The sequence below is a fragment of the Equus przewalskii genome, chromosome 1, assembly GCF_037783145.1.
Source record: "Equus przewalskii isolate Varuska chromosome 1, EquPr2, whole genome shotgun sequence".
In the NCBI taxonomy this organism is placed as follows: domain Eukaryota; kingdom Metazoa; phylum Chordata; class Mammalia; order Perissodactyla; family Equidae; genus Equus; species Equus przewalskii.
In genome coordinates, this window is record NC_091831.1 from 135,282,693 (window position 1) to 135,297,914 (window position 15,222).

At 42.6% G+C, this 15,222-nt stretch overlaps 1 protein-coding gene across 4 annotated transcripts in view; it reads left to right on the forward strand.

Annotated features, from left to right (window-relative positions):
• Window positions 1-10,672: 10,672 nt before the first annotated feature.
• The window catches only part of RFX7 (regulatory factor X7), a 129,445-nt gene continuing 124,895 nt past the window's right edge, over window positions 10,673-15,222 (forward strand). The window contains exons 1-2 of one of the 4 annotated variants that reach the window (XM_070579466.1): window positions 10,673-10,801; window positions 13,463-13,625. In XM_070579466.1, the coding sequence (XP_070435567.1) occupies window positions 13,465-13,625 (161 nt within the window). In that variant the 5' untranslated portion in view covers window positions 10,673-10,801; window positions 13,463-13,464. Of the gene's footprint in view, window positions 10,802-13,173; window positions 13,309-13,459; window positions 13,626-15,222 lie in introns of those variants that run through there. The other 3 variants (XM_070579468.1, XM_070579460.1, XM_070579463.1) reach the window with 3 other exon arrangements.

Below are 15,222 nucleotides of genomic sequence, written 5' to 3' on the forward strand. Positions count from 1 at the left end.
TCCTTATATATTTTTAATTTTTCTTCCACTAGCTCCTTGAGCTTCACGCTTGCTTTAATTCTAGTCAATCTTTTTATTTTCTAATGTATGCATTCAAGGCTATGCATTTTCTCTGAGTATAGATTTTGATTTGCATTCATCCCGTTGTCCTTCTTGTTGTAGTGGTTAAACGTCCTGACCCTGGATTGGACTATCTAGGTTCAAATCCCAACTCTGTCATTTATGGACTGTGTGCCCTTGGGCAGGTTATTTAACAGAGCTTTGTGTTTCAGTTTCTCATCTGTGAAATGAGATGACAATGGAATCAACGTCTCAGGATTATTGTGATAATAAAATGAGATAATCCATGTCGATCACTTAGCACAATGCTCGTTGTATAGTAATGTTTAATAAATTTTAGGTATTGTTATTTCTAAATACTTATAACTTCATTTTAAGTTTCTTTTTAATAAAGTTATTCAAAGGTAAAGTTATTTGAAGCAGTGGTTCTTTTATTTCCAAGTTTATAAAAATTGTACCCCTTTGTTTATTAATTCCAAATTTTATTACTGTATGATCAAAGAATGTGACCTGAATGATTTCTTCTCCGGGAATTTATTAACATTTTCTTTGTGTTTTAGCAGATAGTTAATGTTGCATGTGTGTTTGAAGAGATTGTGCATTCACCATTTATTGCATAAAAGCCCTTTATACCCATAGTTTCTTTATTGCGTTATTCAAATCCTCTCTATCCTTACTTACTTTTTTCTCCTTGATCTGCCAATTTCTGAGATATGTGTTGAAGTCTTCCAAAATGGAATGCACAGACTGGGTATTTTTTATTCCTACTTGTACTTCTATCAGTTTTTACTTCAAGCATTGTGTTATAAACATGACTTTTGATATTATATTGTTAGGTCTGTAAAGGTTCATTATTAATATAGCTTCTTATGGAATTGTATCTTTAATCAACATGAATGTTCTTTATCTTGTCAAATCCTCTTCACATTAAAGTCTTTTTTGTTTAACATTAATATTACCACACATCTATTTTTAGTATCTGCCTGATATATCTTCGTAGGTACTTGTATTTTCAATCTTCTTTTTAGACATATTTCCTCTAAATAGCTTATATCTATATATGTTGTCATTGTTGGAGTTTTACCAAATTTGAGATCCTCTGTCTATTGAAGAAATTGTATCCATTTGTCATATATTGCGATTAATGATGGTTGACTTTTTTCCTGCCGTCTGATTGTGTGTGTCTGTGTGTTTTATCAGGCTTTTAGAACTTCCCTCTCATCTTTCCATCATGCCTTGTCTCCGACATCTTTATGTTGCAATCATCCAGAACAAGGTTGAGCCTCCAGGCCAAATCTGTCCCGCTGCCTGTTTTGTAAGTAAAGCTTTACTGGAACATAGTCATGCCCATTCAATTACACATTAACTATGGCTGCTTTCACATCACAGCAGCAGAGCTGGGTAGCTGCCACAGAGACTATATGGACCACAAAGCCGAAAATATCTACTCTCTGCCCTTTTACAGAAAAAGTTTGCTAACATCTAATGTCGATTTTAACTTCATGTTATTAATTTTTAAACACAAGCCATACTTATGTAGCTATAAGTTAACTAGTTTCTTTCCTCTCTACTGTTTCTTGAAATCTTCATCTTTCTTGGATTCGTTATTTATTTTGTTAAAGTCATCCCATAGTCATCCTTTCAAGGATGTTCTTTTTTTTTTAATTCTTCTCCCCAAAGACCGGCAGTACATAGTTGTGTATTCTAGTTGTGAGTGCCTCTGGTTTTGCTCAAGTATATCCTATTGGTGATTCACATCTGTTGAATTTTTTTATTTTGAAAATTACATTTTTAATCTCTAAGATCAGTTTGTTTCATTTTCATGGATGTAATAACATCCTGAATCTCTTTGAGGATAATTGTTAAATTCACAATACTTATAATCATTATCTTTACTTTTACTTAGAATAATTATATTTTTCTTAAAACTATAAGATTAAATTTATAAAATAAATTTATACTTATCTTTTGATTTTATTTGTTACCTCTCTTTCCTCAGGTATTATTTGGGAATTTACTGAGTTTGGTGCCTCTCCAAACTTGTATTGCTCTTGTACTTTGTAAATGAGAATCCCTGTTGGTGTTCTACTTCTGTGTAATGTGGGTTGGCTCTGGTGACCACAGGGGAGGGAAAGGACATATGCTCATGCTGGGCAGAGTGCTTGTTTTCAGAACGAGGAGTCTCCCTGTCTCTCCTGGAGTCCATTCCCACTGTTCTGTTCTTTGGCTCCCCGGACCCATGGGCTCACTGCTTTAATCTGTGGACAATTATAAGCAGGAAAAGGGAAGGGGATCAGCAGTCCAGCTGCTCCAAACGCAGTGTCTCCATTCATCACTCTGGTCATTACTCTAGCACCCTATTCACTGAATCTGCTCTCTCTGAGCTGGGAGCTTCCCTGAAATTGCTTCTACATCAGGCTACAGGCTTGAGCTTAGAGTGGTTTGAGGTTCAGTTGCTCTAGTTTGTTTTTCCAGGGTGTGATCCCATTTCCTAAAAATTCCTGATACATTGATACTTTTTGTCCCCAGTCCTGTTCCCAATTATTCCCCTCCTTCTTTCTCCCCCTCCCATCTCTCAACTTTTTCTGTCATTTCATAAGATTTGGTAGAGGTAAGTTTCCTTCAGTCTGACATCTTCATTTAATCTTCATACACAGGATTTTTAAATTAACTCTTTCAAAACACCATTAAATATAATTTATTTGTGGGTGGTAATTTATGATCTTACCATTTTTGTTTCAAAACATTTTAAAAGATACTCAGAAAGAGTATCTGTGTGACAGAAAGGAAATTGAAGCACTACTCCAACAATATCTCTGAGGGGATTCAAAATGATAAAATGACTTTCACCAACGACAGTGGAAAGGAGTATTTAGTCTTGAGTCACCTGCCTTGAAAAATAGATTGGCTAGTCTATTCAATTAAAAGGGGTTCTTTCATGGGGGTGGAAGACACTGGTTGCTGCAGAGTTGTAATCATTTAACCACTGTTTCCACCTGGTAACAAACTTGACACATTAGGCCATTAGGCAGCAATCAGTGACATTTGTGACATTTTCAGTCAGGAAAATTTGGCTAACTAGGTCATCCCGTTTGGGGATTCTAGCCCCTTCCTGCCCTACCTCAATCCCTGTCTGCCAAGCAGCCTGTTCAGAGTGCACCATGAAGCGACCTTTAACAGTTTTTAATACTGACTTAAGGGAACTCTTCCTAGAGTAGCTATAAATTCTGCCCCCCTCCCCCCAACTCCCCATTATGTGGGCTTTTAAGTCCCTCTGAAAAGAGTAGCTGGTCCTATTGGGCTTTCTTTAGGGACCTCAAAAAGAATGGATATGTGTTTGAAATTCCTATGAATACTCTGAGATTTCTCAACTGATTATTAACACCTTCCCCTCTTTCTCCTTTTTCAGTCCTGCGGTTGTTATTTGCATGGGTTTGCTGTCAGACACCTCTGTACACTCCCAGAATTCTCTGACACAGTGTTTGATGAATCTCTAAATTTTCTTTGCTTGCTGTCAGCAAAAACTTTCTTCCTTGCCATCAGTGGTGCCTATCTCACTATCTGCTGCACCCCATTTCAGCCTGGCAGGGTTTGAATGTCTTTCCATGCTCTGATCAAGGAATCTCTTGCAACAGCTGCCTCAAGTGCAGTGTGGTTTGGGGTGACTATGATCTGGGCTTTATCGGATTTTAAAGTGGTAGCACACGGTCCCGAGGCTGCTGGCACTTTTGATTTTCAGGGCTCCTGTCATTGTCAGGGCCCTTGTCCTCTACCATCATCCTATGCCTTCCCTTCCCCTCTCCACTTCCTCAGGAATAAAAAGGAAAGTAAATTCATATTTATTTGGTTCTTATTACATGTAAAGCATTGTGCTAAGCATTTTCAAAAGTATTTTTCATCAAACCCTCAGCATTACTCTGTGAGGGAGTTGTTATTATCCCCATTTTTACCAATTAGGAAACTGAGGCTCAGAGAAGTGAAGGACTTATCCGAGACTACAGAAGTGGCAAGTGGTAGGGCTGGGATTTGGATCCTGGACTCTAAGCTCTGAAGCCCAGGGGCTCTCCCAGAGAGTGAGCCTCAAGCCTGGCCCACCCAAGACTGTGGATGTGAATTCAGATGAGAAACTGGGGGCTGGAGGCAGAATGTAGCCGACTCTTCTCCTTAAAAGGAACAGGGCTGGCCAAAGTACCTTTAAAACTGGAGAATCGTAGCACCAGATGTCAAGCTGAACAGACAAAATTGGCTGCTTGGGAAATTTTTGTAGAGTCACGAAGATATGAATTTTAAGTACGAATTAACTAAGTTCTCAGCTCCTGCACTATTATTGTAGATAAGCTACTGTTTTCTTATTAGCCAATTCTGCTTTTTCTGACATTCTTTTTTTTTTCTTTTTTTTCTTCTTATTGGCCTAAACAAAAGGAGTTCTCGCTAATTCAATAACTCAATTCAACTAAATTTATGTATTGTTTGGCCACTTTATGGTACAGACTATGCTATATGTTGGAGACATAGAGAAAAATAAAAACATACTTCCTGACCTCATACCTTCCTGACCTAGTTAACAGTACTAGGAGCCAGGAGTGGGGAGGGTAGATACAAGAAATCAAAAGTGAACCTACAACTATCATATAAAGAGATAGTGTCTCTAACATAAGGCTGTGGAAGGTACTATAGGACCATAGAAAAGAGACACTAACTCAGTTGGGGTGGGAGTGGGATGGGAAATGGATAAGGGAAGATTTCTAAGAGGATGCAATTCTTGACATACAACTGAGCCCTTCAGGTGATCAGGACCACAAGTGTATGTGGAAGACTCTTGGAGGAAGAGAGATTCGCACCAAAGTAAGGGAGCAATGGAATCCTTCTCCTGGAGTTTGAGGAGATCAATCAGTTGCTAGAATTGCATTGGAACTAAAATGAAGTTTTAGTTCCCCAGCTCTCTTCAAGTCTCTGTGAGGTCACTTGTATGTCTGTTCTTGGGTTTCTGGGTGGTTATTTTGGATTTCCCCAAGGCCTGGACAATAATCTGTTCTTCCTCATTTGTCCCTCCTCACTCTGGAGCTCCACCAGAAAATCTACTCACTTCCTATCAACCCCTAGGCCAATTGTTCGTACCATCCCTAAGCAACTATTTTCTCTTGTGTAAGCCTCTCAGCTTTTCTCCTCAGTTTCTGCTTACTTATTGCCTCTACTGGTTGCTGTTGACTACTGGTTTCTGAAGTTGGCCTTCTCTTGTGTGTCTTTCAGCTACTCTTTTACTGCCACTGCCTAACCTTCTCTCTCTATTATATTTATTTTCCAAGAAAGGAATCAATTTGTTAATTAATTGCTAACATCTTCGTTAGGCAAATCTCTTCTATTCAGCCAACTCCTGAGTCCCTGTCTAGCCAGGGGATTGGTTGCCTTGTGTTGGATGCTGAGCCCCATTCCAACCAGAGGCCCAAGGTTACAAGTGACAAGGATGGAGGCTTACATCAATAGAGCCCTTTAGAAGGCAGCTAGGGAGGCAGCCTTCGAGGGGCCATGGATATGGCAGACAACCTGAGGCTTGGCTGACTGAGGAGAATGACACTGCAGACACAGTAGAGGCACTATAAATGGAACAACCAAAAAACATGAAAACCATACTAATACCAAACACAATACTCCCTTGGCATAACTTCAGGTGATAGTAGGGGAAAAAAAGGATGAAGAAAAATAGAAAGTTCCTGGGAATAAGTGTATTTATGTACATGAAAGAGCACAGAAAATAAATGTATCCAAGGAAAGGAGACAAAATGACCTACTTCACAGGAAATGATCTTTCCTGAGGTCCATAAGAAAAAAGTCCAAAGATTTCTTTCTCTTCTCAAGGGATGACATAAAGAGTGTAGCGAATGTTATGGTTAGTTTTATGTGTTAACTTGGCTAGGCTAATGTACCCAGTTATTCAATTAAACACTACCCTAGGTGTTGCTGTGAAGGTATTCTGTAAATGTGGTTAACTTCTTCAGTCAGTTGCAGTCAAGGAGGTTATCCTTGATAATCTAGATGAGCTCCATCCAATCAGGTGAAAGGCCTTAAGAGCAAAAACTGAGATTTTCCTGAGGAAGAAGAAATTCTATCTATGGACTGCAGGGTCCATTCCTGCCCAAGAGTTCCTAACCTGCTGGCCTGTTGGCCTGCCTTACAGATTTTGGACTTGTCATCCCCCACGATCATGTAAGCCAAATTCCTCTAAATTATAATAAAATAATTACTTATTATGATACATATATAATCATAATAAATAGTATAATAAATTATATCATAATTAAAAAATACATATATATCTTCTTCTGGTGGTTCTCTGGTAGATCCCTGCCTTACACAGTGAATACGGAAGCACAGACTTGGAATTTGGTACCCCATGTAACCTTTATCATCAGCTGTTCTCCCCAGTTAGGCCAGTCTCCTGTGTCTCTTCACATGCATGCTCAGTTTTCCGCTTCTGTTCACACGGCTTTTCCCTTCTGACTGGTCTCTACTCCTTCTTCCACCTTTATAAACTCCTTCCCTTTCCTTACTCGCTAGCTCGATCCCAAGTCCCCCATGAAGCCGCCTATTACTTTAGCTGCTTTTGCTCTTTTCTTTCTCTAAACTCCCTCAGTAGTTGTTAGCTGTGCCATTCACTGTGATTCCTAATCTTACATATCTCACATAACACTGTTATGTATACACTATCCACCATTGGTAAGTATAAATTTGGGTGTGCAAGAAATGTCAAATTTATTTATTTTGTTTAAATCAAATTTAATTCACCCCAGTCTTAAGTGATCCCAGCTTTAATTCTGCCGGAGTCGAAGGAAACCCAATCCCCAGGCCTCCCTCCCTTTCTCCCTAGGAGTGCACTGGAGTCTGGAAGATTTATGTGGAACCTACAAAATAGTGGAAGATGGACTTTGACATCCTCATTGTTCAAGGGTATATGGTCCCTAGAAGCCAGGCAACTCCTCTACTCATGGACCAAGAGTGGCAGAGGGATCAGCCTCCCTTGGGTCATCATGCATCCATCTGAGGTTTGGATATCTCTTGAGGTGCTTCTAGAAAGCAAGGCTCATGTCCCCACTACTGGAACCCTGACCTTTGACTCCTTTCCAGGCTGGAGGAATTTTTTTCTTTTTCTACAATTCCACCGGCTCACAACCCCTCCTTCTTTCTCTTTCTTTCCCTTGCTCTCCAGATGCCCTCACCTTTTTAAACTTCTGGCAAAATCTCCTCAAGGAGCAGGAACCTGGAAGGCAAATTCCTGGGCACAACTCCAGGGATAACATTGACAGTGCATTCTAAGAAGTTGTGGTCCAGGAGGCCTCATTTACAGCGTGAGTGGTGCCCCCTGAAGTTGTCCAACAGAGAATTCCTGTCAGACAACTTCTTTCTGCCTAGGAATACAAAACTCCCTTGAAGCCTGTCTGGAATGGAGGGGAGGGAAAATATAAGGAGAACATAAACCAAATTAATAGCGTAATAAATTATGCTGTCACACACTTATTTTTTTATTTGTTTGCCCCCTGTATTTTTACTTCACTTTTAAAAATATGTGTGGGCTGACACATCTAGTGTTTCAATTAGACTAAGAACTTCTTGAAGATTAGAACAATACCGTATTTACCACATTTTAAAATCTTTCTGAGATCCAAGATACTGATTTGTGCATAATAAGATACTTAAATGTGCCTTGAAATGTAGTGACGAATGATCAAGTTTGTGGGTGTCTGATGGGGCTCCACCAGTTCAGACTGCACTGGCACTGACTTCCTCATTGTAGGATTGGCTCCAGAGTCCTTTCATTGTCACTTTTAGGGTTAGGTAAATATGCCTTTTCTTTACCTCCTTCTGTTCACAGCTATTGCTGGGCTGAATTTCCAAGATATCAAATTTCTACTTAGGACCTTTCTGGCCCCATGTAAAAGTAAACACTTCCTTTAAAATTCAGACAGATGATATTATCTTGAACCTTCTTTAATCTAAAGAGAATTGCAGGTTACAACATAAACATGCATATGGTAACAACAGTGGAAAATTTCTAACTGAAATCAAAGCAGTACCTGGCATTCATTTTCATAATGCCTTTCACTTGAAGAGCCAAGTACATTATGAGAACTTGATCCCATTAATCCTTAGAGATAAGTAAAGGGACCTGAAAGAATGGCTTGTACAGATAGAGTCACACAGCCAGGTAGTGACAGTGTTGTTAACAGCCTGCTGCCTTGCCCAATATTTGAATAGTCAGGTTATTTTGCCTTAAGAAACCATTGTTTCAATGACATAATGGAATATTTGTGCTCTAATGGGAGAATTCACACGTTCATATCGTATGTTAGTAAGTATGGCATTGAGAAAATATATTCAGATTTGCCAATATGCACTGGGTTTTGAACCCTCCAACCGCCCTCTTCTGTATGCTTGTTTCCTCTTTACTGTCCCCCTCACCTCTCCCTCAGCCTCCTTCTTTCTAATGCTCTGAAAAGACTGAAAACTCAATTAGCTTGCAGCATTGGAACTCAACACATCAGCTCCTCTGGGACTACATGCATTTTGAAAGACAACAGCTTAGCCCAAAGAAATTAACCATCACTTTCTGGTATGGAGAAAGATTTTTTGGAAATGGGAAGCCTTTCTTCCCTGTTCCCTCAAATAATAACATGTAGGTGATTACATATTCTACTTTCAGCCCCTAGAGGGAAAAGTCTACAATGGAAGAAGGAAGGGAAAGCAATGATCAAAGGGAAAGAGGATGAGGGAATACTTTGTTTTTATTTTTAAGGGGGGGGGGGGCGGGGGAAGGAGAATAGGGTAGAATCTTATCTTTTCCATATCTGTAAACCACCATAATTTGTGGAAATAAAATGTACACTCTAAGCACTTAACCAATATTTACCACTGATGAGACCTATTTTAGGCCTCGTCTTTTGTCAGAACAGTCATAACTAATAACGTAGAGCAACATTTTGTAAACGGGCTTGTGCTTCCCCCACCTCCTTTCCCTCCCCTGTACACTGCATTAAGGATCCGAGCACAGAGCTAACACTGGGCTATGCATTATTCTCTCATCCTATGCGCCCTTTCATGGCTTCACACCAGTGCTCATGCTGTTCCTTGACCCGAAATCCTCTTCCCTCACTGCTCTGCCTACTGAACTTCTATTCATCCAATGAGACTCAATTCAAATGCCAGCCAAGAGGCCTTCTCCAAACATTTCCTTGACCCTGAGCACGACCAATCCCTCCCTCCACTATGACTCCACAGCATTAGGAGGCATGATTCTATTTTAGAACTCATCATCTTGTATAATTAATATATATTATGTGTCTCTGCTCCCAAGAATGTAAACTACTTCAAGCTGAGACAAGGTCTTATTCATTTAATTAATTAATTAATTTATATTTTCTGTCTCCAATACTATTATGTATCAGGCAGGATAAATATATTATAAATGCATATGCTACAGTCTGGACAGTATAAAAGTTTACAGTTTCATAAAGGAGACAAGGTTCACAGACATAAGAGAGCAAGATGATATAATATACTGGGCTAAGAAATTTAAGGTTAGGTAACTACTGAATTCAAAAAATATTTGCTAAACACCTAGGAGTAAGGAATTGTGTCCCAGGACTACTAGGATAAATAAAACATAGTTACTACTTTTGAGGTGCTCACAATCTGCCTTGTATATTGTCTTTATAGTGCAAAGGACTTCCATGGTTTAGATATCACTTTACATATTGTTCCTCACAACCCGGTGAGGTAGGTCATCATTTTCATCTTTATAGGCATGGAAACAGAGGGTTTGAATTCCCAGGTCTTCCGATTCCGAGACCACTCTTTCTTCCCCACTACATCAGTGTTTCTCAAAATTTTCCACTGGAGTACACTTTCAGAGAGAACAGACTTATACTCCTCAGGGTTGGGAAATACAAGTTCAAAATCTAACGTGTTATCTTAAAAATTCGTGTTTAGTTTAATGTTTTCCACTACTCACTGAATCAAACGGAAGGTCTGAGAAAATGAGCCACCTTGACTCTGGGTCCTCAGTACAGGGTTTCACAACAGAGGCTTCACATACCGTTTGAGAAGCACAGGGCTACTCTGCAGCTTTTACTCGGGGTGTCTGGGTTTAGCTTGAGTCCCCACTCAAGATTTTGGGTAACTTTACCAGGTTTCTTTTAGGTTTCTAGTAGCGTAATGTTATTCACAACCCTCTCTGAAGACTGTCATAAAAGTCCCAGATGTTCAGTGAGCAGTGGGGGCTGACCTTTCCTTCCCTGCAAGGATGTCTCATTCTGGCAATAAGGTCTCTTCAGTCTGATACTATCTGCCACCCTTCTCACAGCTAGCTGAACCTAAGAGTTCCAGACGTCTCCTCCAACCGCCTGCTGGTCTTTGAAGGCCCCAAAGGCTCAACAATGCCCTCTCTCAGCACCGCCTCTAGAGGGCAGCTCAGGGTTGCAGCTCTGCTGAGCCCTCTAGTGGCGTCTGGGGTAATATGGCTGCTCTTTTCTGGAACCTATAAAAAACTCTGAAAAGTTGCACTCGGGAAGCCAGGCCGTGTGACACCGGTAGCGAACTTTTTAAGAAACGTCTTGGTTCTCAGCTTCCTTTTCTTAAGGCCTTTGTCAGGTCTCAGATGCATTGCCTTTCTTGGATGAACCTCCCACTCCCTAGGATCTCCCCCTTCCCAGGGCGTGGCAACGTGGAGCCATCATTCTCTCTTGGCGAGGTAAAAAATTAGAACGTGGACTTGGCAACTTTCCTCAATGTCTTTCCTTCCTTCATCTGCCCCATGGATATAGAGGTTATATATATATTCAGGATTTTTTTCAGTATAATCTTATTTTCAGCATGGCTTGCAGGCTCTGGAATTAGACTTCCAGAATTCAAATCCCAGCTCCCTCATTCACTAATTGGGTAACTTTAAGAAAGTTACTTAATCTCTCTAAGCTTCTGTTTCATCTGTAAAATAGGGAGAATAATAGTAGCTACATTATACAATTTGGGGAGGGGCAACTATGATAATGTATGGAAAGTGCTAGGTCTGGCATAGGAAAGTGTTCAACAAACGCTAGCTATTTTTATTCTTCAAAGCTTCTATCTAGTGCACACCATGTCTATTAATTTGGTACAGAAAAATACTGTCTTTCCATAGGACAGACACAAGAGTACATATGCAGAATGAATTCATAAACATCTTATATTTTCCTAAAGTGGCTAAGCTAATAGTGACCTTAGGTTCTAGAAAAGGGGGTTCGTTTGTGTGATACAATCAGTGCAATGGGTGCTCAGAGCATAAAGGAATGCAAGAGGCCTGGGATCCTCATGGAGGAGCTTTTGTTTTGCACACAGGTGCCCTTCTTCCCTCCCTCGCCCCCTTCCCCCACCATGTGTAAGCATTCAGGGTGAATCTGGGAGTGGAGTCTGTGGGCCAGGCCTGAGGGCACAGAGGTGCAAAAGAGTTCCTGGCCAAGGCAGGGAAGTGAGCACTCCAAAGGCCAGGAAGCCCAAGCCAATCAGATTCCCCACCCACGAGGAGTCTAAAAGGTGGCAGAGCCTCACAGCCCAAAGTCCAAGTACAGCAGGAAAGTGGCCAGGGAATCGGACAGGTAGAAACCTGATAGGAACTCAGAAAAGTTAAAACCGAAGAGCTCCTAACACCCACAGCCAGAGAAAGGTCAGTGTGAGCGGAGCAGTTGTTCTATCTAGTGCCAGAGGCCTTGGCTGTTGTCTTCTACACCCAGGCTGTTTAGGCCTCCCTGATCAGCCCCACCTAGAAAAGCCAATTCTTCAGCTCTTAAAGGGGACTTGCTTGCTTGTGGCAGGGAGTCGTACTCTTGTGGGCAAAGCTCTCTCTTAAGAATGGGGGGTGGGGGGTGGGGGGTGGAGAGAGCGTCCAAGGGTTCAACTGGCTCCAAAGGAAGAAGCTTGAGGTTGGAGCCTGAGCCTCCACGTTGAGAGAACCACACGCGTTTCTTTCAGAGGCAAGCAGGGGCCTTGGCTGCCAGGGACCCTGACAAGCCGCGACTTGAGCTGTGCCTTAGAGCCTAGGTTGGCTTGAGAGCGGTATAGAGGAGGGAGGGCATTCCTGGAAAGGGGGTGGGGTGGGGAGGTGAGGGGAACAGCATGAGCAAAGGCACGAAGGAAGAATGAATCTGCTGCGCGTTGAGAATGGCATGGAGACTTCACTGATTGGAGCCGGGAGTTCTTGCAGGGGGATGGAGGCAGCTATGATTGGATAGCCAAAGTGGGGCCAGATTTGGAGGGCTTTGAATGCCCGACTGAGGAGCTTACTCAACCCAGCTCCTGACTTGCGATTTCCGTTCAAGACTGAATTACCTAAAGGGTGGTTAATTCCAACGGGTGTTCTACTTTGGGGGCTTCTGAAAAGTCAGCTTATCCTCTTACCTGCTTCCATTCTCTTCATTCACCCAGGGAGAAAGTAATCCTCACTTGTCGAGGGGAGGGAGGATAATGTTGATTAATTTCACTTCACTTGCATTGAAGATGCAAAAAAAAAAATCCCATTTCCACGCCAAATATTAAATTTGGTTTCTCCTCCTCCTGCTCCTCCTCACGCAAGTTCTCTTTCTCTCGCCAGCACCTCCCCCACGTTTTCCTGCTCTCCTCCACCAGCTGGGCTAGTCCCCTCCTCAGCCCTGGCGGCGCGCGTTCTGGGTCCGGCTGGCCCGCGCCCGCCCTCCGCACCCGTGCGCCCCCCTCCCGGCCCCCCGCGCCCGCGCCGGTAACCCTCACACACGGGTCCACGCCCCCCCCAGCCGAGCGGTAGGTGTTTGCCGTCTGCGCCGGGCCGCAGTGCGGCTGCGCGCACTCGTCTGCCTCCGGGGCTGGCAGGGCAGCGGCGGCCGCGGCGGCGGCGGCGGCGGCGGCGGCGGCGTGGGGAGTGGCGTGGAGCCGAGCCTGGGGCTGCAGCAGCGCGGGGCCCCCGGAGTAGAAAGCCCCGGGGGCAAGAAAGGAAGGCCGGACCGCGGAGTCCCTGAGCAACTGTTCTCCTCGGATCGGGGGGGAGCCTTGCCCCCGCAGCTCGTCTTCAGACGCCCCCTCCTCACCCCCCAGCCCCGGCCGCTGACGGGAGGAGGCGGCGACGGCGGCGGGGGGCTGAGGGGCGCCGCCATGCCTCTCCCGCGGTGAAGCGCCCCGGCCGCGAGGAGCCACTCGGTTTCCCCGGTGATGTCCCCCAGGCGGCAGGCGAAAGCGACTCACTCGAGCCCTGGGGTAAAGGCCTAGCTTATCCAGCTTCCTTCCTCCTCCTCCTCTTCCCCTACCCCCTCCTCCTCCTCCTCTCCCCCTTCGTCCTCCCCTCCCCGTCTCTTCCCTCACCCTTCCCCGCGCCCCCATCTTCCCTCCCTCCCTCCCACCCCTCCAGCAGCGATGGCAGAGGAACAACAACAGCCGCCACCACAGCAGCCTGATGCCCATCAGCAGCTTCCCCCCAGCGCCCCCAACTCGGGGGTGGCTCTGCCAGCCCTTGTGCCTGGGCTGCCAGGGACAGAGGCCAGCGCGCTGCAACACGAGATCAAGAACTCCATCTGGTAAGAAGATCCTCCATCGCTGGGGTGAAAAAGCCCAGGCACATTTCTGCTGCAAAGGGGGTGGGGGGCGGCGGGCGGGGGAGCGGAGGAGGAGGCTGATGCATTCATTGAATGTGGGTATCCAGAGTCGGGTGCATATTTATAGGACCCCTGGAGGTGCGGGGAATTCGCATCAGCCCCCGGTCTCCATAGCCAAAAAATGCTTTTACCCCCTCCTCAATTGTGAGTGCAGATAAACAAGTTATTTGTGTTTTTCATTTATGTGTAAGAGGAATATGGGTCGAAATTAAGTCATATTGCATGATGGTGGCATGAATTTGGGACTGAGGAATGCGAAATGTGTTTACTCCTTTTTGCATTCATACAGGGAGGAAGAAGTGTATTGTGAATTTTCACCAAACAGACATTGTGCGTAAGAATATTAATATGCAGCACAAAACCTAATGTGTCTCTTCCTTTCAGTTGGTTTAGCTGCTGTTTCTGGATGTTTTTGCCTTTTTTCTGAAATTAAATTTCTCTTCCAGGGAGTTTATTCTTTGCATTGATGGTAAAGGAGGGTTTCTTTCGTGTAAGATATTTTAAGGTGATAGTTTACACTGTAAAGTGATTTTTTTAATTTAAAAAGATGTCTGTAATTTAAAATAAATGTCTTGCCATTTCGTGTATCTTTTTTTAGAGGACATAGATGAAATATCCTTTGCTATTCCGGTACTCTCTTGAAGGAGAATTTCCAATATTTCAGCATTAGATTAAACTCTGAAAGACTGGGGGCAGTCTGGCAGTCTTTTAATAATTAAATACACTGAGTTAAGTCTATCCTCTGTTAGAAGCATTGCAAATATTCTTTGAACATGAACTTGCATTATTTTTGTAGGATTTTTCATTAACTGACATTTTTTAAAAAGTGTAGTGTTCTTTTAAAAATGGAAAGCAATATTAGGAATTTGGTCTAAGAGACTACTTTTAATAGAAGTTTAAAAATAGAATTAAATGTGGTATAAAAAAAGCTCTAATTTTAAAAATGAGATCTTGCATGTCCATCATTGAATATGGCTACTAAAATATCAAAACTCCTTGCTTTTATATTGCAATTTAAAAATAAATATATCATAAAACAGCTGGTGTTGCAGTATAGTATTTACACAGTTAAAAAGTGACAATTTTTAAATACAAAATTAAGGTTTGTTATATAGTAATTTTCATTAGTTTCTTGGCATACATCCATATTGTCATGATGCTAATATGAAGTAGGTCAGTGCAGGCTTTAATAGTTTCTTACTACACAGTAGTTGGCAGCTGAGTATCTTGCTTTCAGTTTTAATTTTAAAATGAAATTTAAATATTTTAAAGGAGAATTTTTTTGACTTTGACAGTAGTCATGTTGTGGCAACTTGAATAGGTCAGATAAATAGGATTGTCGTGTGTGTGTGTGTGTGTGTGTGTGTGTGTGTGGGAGAGAGAGAGAGAGAGAGAGAGAGAGAGAGAGAGAGAAGGCTTTATTTTTTGATGGATACCCTCACTCCCTTTTTAAGCTGTAATTTAAAGTAAGAGATGGTTAATCTCCAGCTTGCCATCAAGGTTTCCAGAAACCAGAGTG